This window comes from Mus caroli, chromosome 9 (assembly GCF_900094665.2).
Source record: "Mus caroli chromosome 9, CAROLI_EIJ_v1.1, whole genome shotgun sequence".
Lineage (NCBI taxonomy): Eukaryota > Metazoa > Chordata > Mammalia > Rodentia > Muridae > Mus > Mus caroli.
The window spans coordinates 33,847,451-33,857,294 of NC_034578.1; the positions used below are offsets into that span (position 1 = coordinate 33,847,451).

Here is a 9,844-nt window from a genome sequence, read left to right on the forward strand (position 1 = left end):
AGAAGGGGAGAGGGAGAGGGAGGGGGAGGGGAGAGGGAAGGGGGGGCGAGAGATGGAGAAGGATACTATTTGCAAAGGAGGTTGTATGGGATCTGCCTGCCTGAGGACAAGAGAAGCAGTTATAAATGGGACAATCAGGTAGAACCCAAATTGTTGAGAGGTACCTATGTCTCCAGTACTCCTCTACCTGTGCATCTCCCTCAGGATCCAAATTGAGGTGCTCAATTTGAATCTAAGCCTCTCTTTATACTACTAGGGACACTGGTATTCTCTGTCTAAACACTCACACTATTTATAAAAAACATGTTCTGAGGGCAGACCATGATGTTTGTAGTTAGGAGAGCTGATTTTAGGAATGGAAACAGACAGAGCAAAGACATGAGATAGATATGTGCCAACAAACTGGTCTAGAAGGAGAAAGTTTTATTTATGTTTTTCTTAAAAATATTTCATTAGCATTTATTAATTGTAGAGAATAGTGGGTTTCATTATGACATTACATACGTGTATATATGTACTTTGGTCATCGTCAGTATATGTTATCATATACTGAAGCCATCTCCCTGTTTCTCTTCCTGCCTCCAAGTCTTTCTTCTACTCTCATGTATTATCTTTCTTGTTTTCTTTTTAGTTATTATTGTTATACACACACACACAAATACAACCTGATGAATCCATTTAGTATATATGTGCTTTTAGGACTGACCACTTGCTATTTGTGCTGGTTAGTCTTTTTTTTTCCTCCAACAAAATACATTTTAGTGATTACTGACTAGTGATTTAGTTAGAACTTCACATCATGCATCCTGATCATTCATTTCTTAGTTCTCCCAAGTCTGCCCCCCACCCTTGTGGCTTCCTTGAAGAAGGAAGAGGAGGTAGAGGAGGAGGAGGAGAAGGAGACGGAAGAAGAGGGGAGGACATGGGTGAGGGGAGGAGGGGAGGAGGAAGAGGGTGAGGGGAAGGAAGAGGGGAGGGGGATGAAGAGGATGAAGAGGAGGGGAAAGGGGGAGGGGAAAGAGGAGAGGGAGGTCTAATTTGTTTTGCCCATATACTCACTGAAGCATGGTCAAACTCCCAGTGGACAACCCCTTAAAGAAAACTGAGACATCTATCTGTATCCCCACCAGAAGTCCTCAATTGTGGAGAGTTATACTTCATACTTATCACATTTTTCTGATATTTTCTCATTAATTTATTTGTTTATTCATCTTACATCCCTATCACTGCTCCCACTTCCTGGTCCCCCCTTCATACAGTCCTTCCCCCATCCTTTCTTTTCTGAGAGGGTGGGGTGCCCCTGATTATCCCCAACCTTGGCGCATCAAGGGCTGTGGTCCAGCCTGTGTGTGCTCTTTGGATGGTAGCTCCGTCTCTTGAGAGTCCCCCAAGGGAGCAGTGTAATTGACTCTGTTGGTTTTTCTGGGGAGTTACTGTTCCCTTCAATCTTTCCCCTTACTCTTTCACAAGAGTCTCTGAACTCTGTCTAATGTTTCACTTTGGATCTCTGCATCTGTTTCAGTCAGTTGTAGGATAGAGACTCTCAGAGGGCAGTTATGCTTGGCTTCTGTCTGTAAACACAATGGAGTATCAATATTGTCAAGGATTGATACTTGCATATGGGATGGGTCTCAGGTTGGGTAAGTTATTGGTTGGCCATTCCATCAGTATCTGCTTCATCTTTGTCCCTGCATTTCTTGTAGACAGGATAAATTTTGGGTCTAAAGTTTTGTGGGTGCATTGGTGTCCTTATCACTCTACTAGAGGGATAAGTTCCTGCCTGGCTATTGGAGGTGGCCTCTTCAGGTTCCATATCCTCGCTGCTAGGAATCTCAGCTACACAATTCAGCTAAGATCCTCCACACTGGCTCCTGGGAGCCTCCCTGATCCCAGGTCTCTAGCATGTCCTAGAGATGCCCCTTACTCCAACCCCTGCCAGCTTCAGATTTCTATTCATTTTCTTGTCCCTTTAGCTGTCTTTCCTGTCTCTATGCATGCCTGATCTTGACCCACTCCTCATTCCCCTCCCCATTACCTTTCCCACCAAGCTCCCTCTCTTCATCTGCCTCCTAAGACTATTTTATTCCCCTTTCTAAGTGAGATGCAGGCATCCTCACTTGGGCCTTCCTTCTTGTCTATCTTCTTTGGTTCTGTGGGATATATTGTGGTACCCTGTACTTTATGGCTAATAATTAATTATAAGTGAGTACATTCCATGCATGTAATCTTGGGTCTGGGTTACCTAAATCAGGATGATATATTTTTATTTCTATCCATTTGCCTGCAAAATTTATGATGTCCTTGTTTTTAATAGCTGAATAATATCCTGTTGTGTAAATGAACCACATTTTCTGTAACCATTCTTTGGTTGAGGGACATTGTATTGTCTCCAGTTTCCAGCTATTACGAATAAAGCTTCTATGAACATAGTAGAGAATGTGCTCTTGTGGTATGTTGGAACATCTTTTGGATATATCCCCAGAAGTGTTATAGCTGGGTCTTCAGGTTAAACTATTTCCAATTTTCTGTGAAATTGCCAGATTGATTTTCAGAGAGGTTGTACAAGATTGCACTCACCAATAATGGAGGAATGTTACCCTTTCTCCACATCCTTGCCAGCATCTGCTGTTACCTGAGTTTTTGATCTTAGCCATTCTGATGGGTGTGAGGTAGAATCTCAGGGTCGTTTTGATTTGTAGTTTCCTAATGACTAAGGATGCTAAGAGCTTCTTGGCCATTTGAGATTCTTCTGTTGAGAATTCTCTGTTTAGCTCTGTACCCCCTTTTAATTGGGTTATTTGGGTTATTGATGTCTAACTTCTTGAGTTCTTTGTATATTTTGGATATTAGGTCTTTATCAGATGTAGGATTGATAAAGATCTTTTCCCAATCTGCGGGTTGCCATTTTGTCCTATTGACAGTGTCCTTTGCCTTACAGAAGCTTCTGTTTCATGAGGTCCCATTTGTCGATCCTTGATCTTAGAGCATAAGCCATTGGTGTTCTGTTCAAGAAATGTTACCCTATGCCCATGTGTTTGAGGCTCTTTTCCATTTTATGCTCTCTTAGATTTAAAGTATCTGTTTTTTTTGTGGAGGTCCTTGATTCACTTGGACTTGAGCTTTGTACAGGGAGAAATGAATGGACCAATTTGCATTCTTTTACATGTTGACCACCAGTTGGATCAGCACCATTTGTTGAAAATACTGTTTATTTCTCTGTATCTCCTCCCATGGATATTTTATTCCCCCTTCTAAGAAGGACTGAAGTATCCACACTTTGGTCTTCCTTCTTCTTGAGCTTTGTGTAGTCTGTGAGTTGTATCTTGGGTATTCTGAACTTCTGGGCTAATATCCACTTATCAATGAGTGCATACCATGTGTGCTCTTTTGTGATTGGGTTACCTCACTCAGGATGATATTTTCTAGCTCTGTCCATTTGCCTAAGAATTTCATAAATTCATTGTTTTAAATAGCTGAGTAGCACTCCATTGGGTAAATGTACCACATTTTCTGTATCCGTTCCTCTGTTGAGGGATGTCTGGGTTCTTTCCAGCTTCTGGCTATTATAAATAAGGCTGCTATGAACATAGTGGGGAATGTGTCCTTATTCCACGTTAGAGCATCTTCTGGGTATATGCCCAGGAGTGGTATTGTTGGGTCCTCAAGTAGTACTATGTCAGTTTTCTGAGGAACAACCAAACTGATTTCCAGAGTGGTTGTACCAGCTTGCAATCCGACCAGCAATGGAGGAGTATTCCTCTTTCTCTACATCCTCGACAGCTTCTGCAGTCACCTGAGTTTTTGATCTTAGCTGTTCTTAGTGTGAGATGGAATCTCAGGGTTGTTTTGATTTGCATTTCCCTGATGCCTAAGGATGTTGAACATTTCTTTAGGAGCTTCTCAGCCATTTTGTATTCCTCAGTTGAGAATTCTTTGTTTAGCTCTGTACCCCAAAGTGTGGAGCAGAGACTGAAGGAAAGGCCATCATCTAGAGGCTGTCCCACCTGGGAATCTGTCCCATATACAGTCACCAAACCCAGACACTATTGTAGATGCCAACAAGTGTTTGCTGACAGGAGCCTAATATAGCTGTCTCCTGAGAGGCTTTGCCAGCACCTGACAAATACAGAGGTGGGTACTCTCAGCCAACCATTGGACTGAGCACAGGGTCCCCAAAGGAGGATGTAGAGAAAGTACCCAAGGAGCTGAAGGGGTTTGCAGCCCCATAGGAGGAACAACAATATGAACCACCAGTACATCAAGAGCTCCCAGGGACTAAGCTACCAACCAAAGAGTACACATGGAGGAACTCATGGCTCCAGCCGCATATGTAGCAGAGGATGGCCTTGTTGGTCATCCATGGGAGGAGAGGCCTTTGGTCCTTTGAAGGCTCTATGCCCAGTGTAATGGAATGCAAGGACCAAGAAGTAGAGTGGGTGGGCTGGTAAGCAGGGGGGTGGGGGAGGGGATAGGGCATTTTCAGAGGGGAAACCAGGAAAGGAGACAACATTTGAAATGTAAATAGAGAAAATACCTAATAAAAGAAGAAAAAAAAATACTGTCTTTTTTTCCCCACTGGATGGTTTTAGCTCCTTTGTCAAAGATCAAGTAACAATAGGTGTATGGGTTCATGTCTGGGTCTTCAATTCTATTCCAATGAACTACCTGCCAATCACTATACCAATACCATACAGTTTTTATCACTATTGCTCTGTAGTACAGATTGAGGTCACAGATGTTAAGTGAAGTTCTTTTATTGTTGAAAATAGTTTTTGCTATTCTGGGTTTTTTGTTATTCCAAATGAACTTAAGAATCGTTCTTTCTAAGTCTATGAAGAATTGAATTGGAATTTTGTTGGGGATTGCACTGAATATGTAGATTGCTTTGGATAAGATGACCATTTTTACTACATAATCCCGCCAATCCATAATCATGGGAGATCTTTCTATCTTCTGAGGTCTTCTTTGATTTCTTTCTTCAGAGTCTTGAAGTTCTTGTCATACAGATCTTTCACTTGTTTCGGTAGAGTCACACCAAGATACTTTATATTGTTCATGACTATTGTGAAGAGTGTCATTTCCCTAATTTCTTTCTCAGGCTGTTTATTCTTTGAGTATAGAAAGGCTACTGATTTGTTTGAGGTAATTTTTTATCCAGCCATTTTCTTGAAGTTGTTTATCAGGCTTAGGAGTTCTCTGGTGGAATTTTTGGGATCACTTTAGTATACTATCATATCATCTGCAAATAGTGATATTTTGACTTCTTCCTTTCCAATTTGTATCCCTTTGACCTACTTTTGTTGTCTAATTGCTCTAGCCAGGACTTCAAGTACTATATTGAATAGATAGGGAGAGAGTGGGCAGCCTTGTCTGGTCCCAGATTTTAGTGGGATTGCTTCAAGTATCCCGTCCCATGGGATCCAGTTATTCGTGGTTGCGAGGGGACCACAAACCTGGAAAAAAATGGGATTGGAAGGGGAAGAAAAGCCGAATACCAAGTCGAGTGCACCTATCAAGGTCTCCGTTTATTAGGCTGAGATGCCTGGTTTTAAAGCATACATCTCTGGGAATAAGGAGGGGTCGAGGGGGAATTTAACAAAGAACAAAGAAATGGGCATCTGCTGACATGAGGGCTGAAGTCAGGCTCCAGGAGTCGGGCACTCTGCGTCTTATCTCCAGAACATAGATCCTCGTTGACAGCCTTGGGGTGTCAGGCCGGGCTCAGGTGTAACTCATGTCCTTGGAAGTCATGGGAGTCAGGAAGAGATAGGGAAGAGGGGACTATAATTCAGCTTTTACAGCCTCAGGTGCCAGGAAGGGAACAGGGAGGAGGGAGTGACAACCAGCTCCTAGCACGAGGCCATTTGGCCTGTCAGGGTGGGAGATTATGAAGAGCTCGCTTTCTCACGGTATGGTCTCTGACATTCAAGTTTTTCTCCATTTAGTTCGATGTTGGCTACTGGTTTAGTATATATTGATTTTACTATGTTTACGTATGGGCCTTGAATTCCTGATCTGAGGACCTGAAAGAATGGGGGTGGAATATAGTCTAATGCTCTAGACAATCCTACCTTAGTTTCAGTGTATTTTTATACACAAATGTAACAAAGAAAGTGATAATCCAAGGAAGATTGTTTGAGTCCAGAAAAAATGCTAAGAAAAACATGTAAACCATCAGTACGCACATATTAAATATTAACAGAGTAGCCTTTTCCCAAAATGTTCTCAGGACAAACCAATTTTTTTCTTTTTCTTTTTTCCATATTTTTTATTGGTTATTTATTTATAGTTCAAATGTTATCCCCCTTCACAGTTTCCCCTCAGCAAGCTCCCCATTTCCTCCCCTAGCCCCTGCCTCAATGAGGGTGCTCCCCCACCTGCCCACCCACTCTAGCCTCAGTGCCCTTGCATTCCTCTACACTGGATCATAGAATCTCCACAGGACCAAAGAGCTCCCCTCCCATTGATACCAGGTAAGGCAATCCTTTGCTACATATCCAGCAGGAGCCTCATGTGTACTCTGGTTGGTGGTTTAGTCTCTGGGAGCTTTGGGGTGGGGGCGCTTGGTTGATATTGTTGCTCTTCCTATGGGGTTGCAAATCCCTTCAGCTCCTTCAGTCCTTGCTCTAATTCCTCCATTGGGGTCCCCGTGCTCAGTCCAATCAATGTTTGGCTGCATCCATCCACATCTGTATTTGTCAGGCTCTGGAAGGGTCTCTCAGGGAACAGCTATACTAGGCTCCTGTAAGCAAGCTCTTCTTGGCATCAGCAATAGTGTCTGGGTTTGGTGTTTCTCGAGATTCTCTTCCTCCTTCTGAGTAGGATTGTAGGACAAACTACTTTTAATACAATTGTCTGGCACATATTATAGATTATATCTGGGAAAGGACAAAAGCAAATCAGGTCCTATCCAGATTCAGGATACACTGACCAGATTGGGCTCTATAGCTATAATCTGACATATAACAGGAATACACATGTCTTATAAATTGAATGTAAATGTTTCACACAGGAGGCATGAAATCATGTCTAAGAACAATTCAGGGGACAAAATGCACTTGAGGTAAAAGTCCCCTTGCTTTTTTTCCTGGAGCTTCACTCACAGTTCCCAGGGGCATTGGTTATCATGCTTCATTATTTTGACCATGTTCTGACAATATGTATGCACATATATGTATATATGTATACATATATATGTTTTTGAATTTATCATTCATCATGTATTCTGTTCCACTTTTTAGGATTTCTTTTCAAATCTTTTAGTAAAGGCTAAAAGAGGCTCTTACTTTAATTCAGTCTCCTTTGCCCATTTCTGTATTTACTGTTTTCTCATAAAATCTTTTCATTTTATTTTGAGGTTTTTGTTTTTCCCCTTTCCACTTTCTATATCTCCCTACACAAATGCTTTGTTTATTTTCTGTTACTTCTTTTTCAATCTTTGTGGCTAAAATTATTTTTCTTGTAGTCTTTAATCATTCCCTGAATTCTGTTGTTTGCTTTGTTATTTTCCTAATGCAAGGTTTTCTGGCCCCTTCCTGAGTTCTATTTGTTTCATAATTTATTTTAGAACATTTTGAAGTAACAGTATGAGAGTCATTTATGTGTATTTTTGTGTGTCTTGCTTTATATGTCATGTAGGAAGAATATTCTGCTGTCTTGTAAGTATTTTAAGTAGAATTTCATTTTGATTATTTTTGTTGTTAAGTTCTATATAAAACTACCACTTTTAAATCATACCTATAGAACTCCCGGGCTAGTTTCTGTGAAATGTTATGATGCTTCAGTGCCTGGACTCTTGGGGCTTTGTGCCCTTCCTGCCCCTTTTCATACTGTTGCAGTTGTGCTATTTGTTTTTTTTTTTTTTTTTCCTATCAGAGAATTCTTGCAGCTATGACCATTTCAAAATGCCAGCACTGCTGTGGTCCCTGCAGGTCTCACCATGATTCCTGTACTTCTCACCACAATTAGAGCATGAAAACCTCCTTTAGTGGTAGCTGCTCGCCTACACTCAGCCTGTTGAATTTGGCATAGGGTATTTATTAGGAAGTTTGGGTTTTTCAGTTTTAGCAGTCACCCTGCCATCTATCACCACCATTTCTGTCACCATCATCTATCAGTAGATTAGTTTGTTTATGAAGTCGGAGCACTGATCAAAGCCCACCAACTGCTCTCAGCATGTAGCTTATGGTGGACATTTCAAATATCAACCATAACAGTTGCTAAGGGCGTAACATTCAATGTCATGTTGATATTCATGGTGAAGAATAATTTGAGAGGAGAAGGGGGAAAAAGAAGTATTCTGATGAGAAAGGGACTATGCACAACTTCTTCATTATTTTTAAGATTGATCGCTCTGGTGTATGTAATCTTATGTGAAAAATGTCAGAAGTGAAATAATACTTTCATATTGACAGTAATAAGACCACAAATGCCTCTCGAGTTGTAATGCTGATATTTAGTTTAAGTTATAATAAAACAATAACTGTTAAAACAAAGGATTCAGGAAGGAGGAAATGAATACTAAATGAAAGAAAAATGACCTTAAAATAGACAAATAGAAAAACAAACACATACTCAATCAAAGAGGGAAGTGCTTGTCTTCTGTTCACAGTTGGGCGAGCTTGCAGATTACATTTTCCAGGTGTGCATAACCACTTACTCTTACATGAAGAAAGATCAACATTTACATCAAAAGAATTTTCTCCTCAGTGTCTTGTCCAGTGCGGTCTTCACCTCCTTGTTTCTCAGGCTGTAGATCAGGGGGTTGAGCATGGGGATCACTGTGGTGTAGAACACAGAAGCTACATTCTCCTGGGCCAGGGAACTAGCTGTAGAAGGCTTTAAGTACATGAATGCTGTGGATCCATAGAACAAGCCCACAGCTGCAAAGTGGGAGCTGCAGGTGCTGAAGGCTTTGGACCTGCCCTCATTGGAGCTGATGCGAAGGATGCTGGACAGGATGAATGCATAGGAAATGAGTACGGTTAAGCTNGTNACTATAATGTNGAANCCAGCTAAAAAGAAGACAGCCATNTCTANATCATAGGTACTAGAGCAAGANAGCTTCATGAGNGGGAGGATGTCACAGAAGTAGTGGCTGATNAGGTCCTCACAATAGTTTAGTTTTAACATGAGGCTAGTCTCTATTGTTGAGCCTATGAGTCCCATGGCATAGACAAAAGCCACCAGCAGAGAGCAGAGGGCAGGAGACATGATGATGTTATAAAGCAAGGGGTGGCAGATGGCCACATAGCGGTCATAGGCCATCACAGTGAGCATGTAACACTCAGCAATGACGAAAACCAGGAAGAAGTATAGCTGAGACATGCATCCCACATAGGAGATGAGGTTTCTTTGGGACACAAAGTTGATGAGCATTTTAGGGGTAATGACAGAGGAGTAGCAGAGATCCACGAGTGACAGGTTACTGAGGAAGAAGTACATGGGGGTGTGAAGCTGTGAGTTGAGTCCAATCAAGGTGATCATGCCCAGGTTTCCCACCATGGTGACTATGTAGATCCCCAGGAAGAGGAGCAAGAGGGGTAACTGGAGCTCTGGCCTGTTAGTTAGCCCTCTAAGGATAAACTCTGTCACTGTAGATTGATTCTCTGCAGCCATTGTGTCTGGGTGGGAAGCCTGTGGGGTGGGAGAGAAGGAGTTTGTGAATGGCTGTTCTTGCTCTGCTTGAAGCAGCTGGTTTTCTGCATCTGGCACTTGCTGAGCTACCCCAGTTATGATAGATGCATCTTCTTCACACTGTTGCACTTTGCTGTAGGAACTAGCCGCAGAGTTTCAGAGATCTTGAAGCTGAGAGTTACAGGTGGGACATCAGAATGTTTTATGT

At 41.8% G+C, this 9,844-nt stretch overlaps 1 protein-coding gene across 1 annotated transcript; it reads right to left on the reverse strand.

Moving 5' to 3' along the window:
* Positions 1 to 8,688: 8,688 nt before the first annotated feature.
* Positions 8,689 to 9,621, reverse strand: LOC110302165 (olfactory receptor 151-like). Its single transcript, XM_021172969.1, has one exon. It carries the CDS (start codon positions 9,616 to 9,618, stop codon positions 8,689 to 8,691), a length of 930 nt encoding a protein of 309 aa, XP_021028628.1. The 5' UTR covers positions 9,619 to 9,621.
* Positions 9,622 to 9,844: the final 223 nt, after the last annotated feature.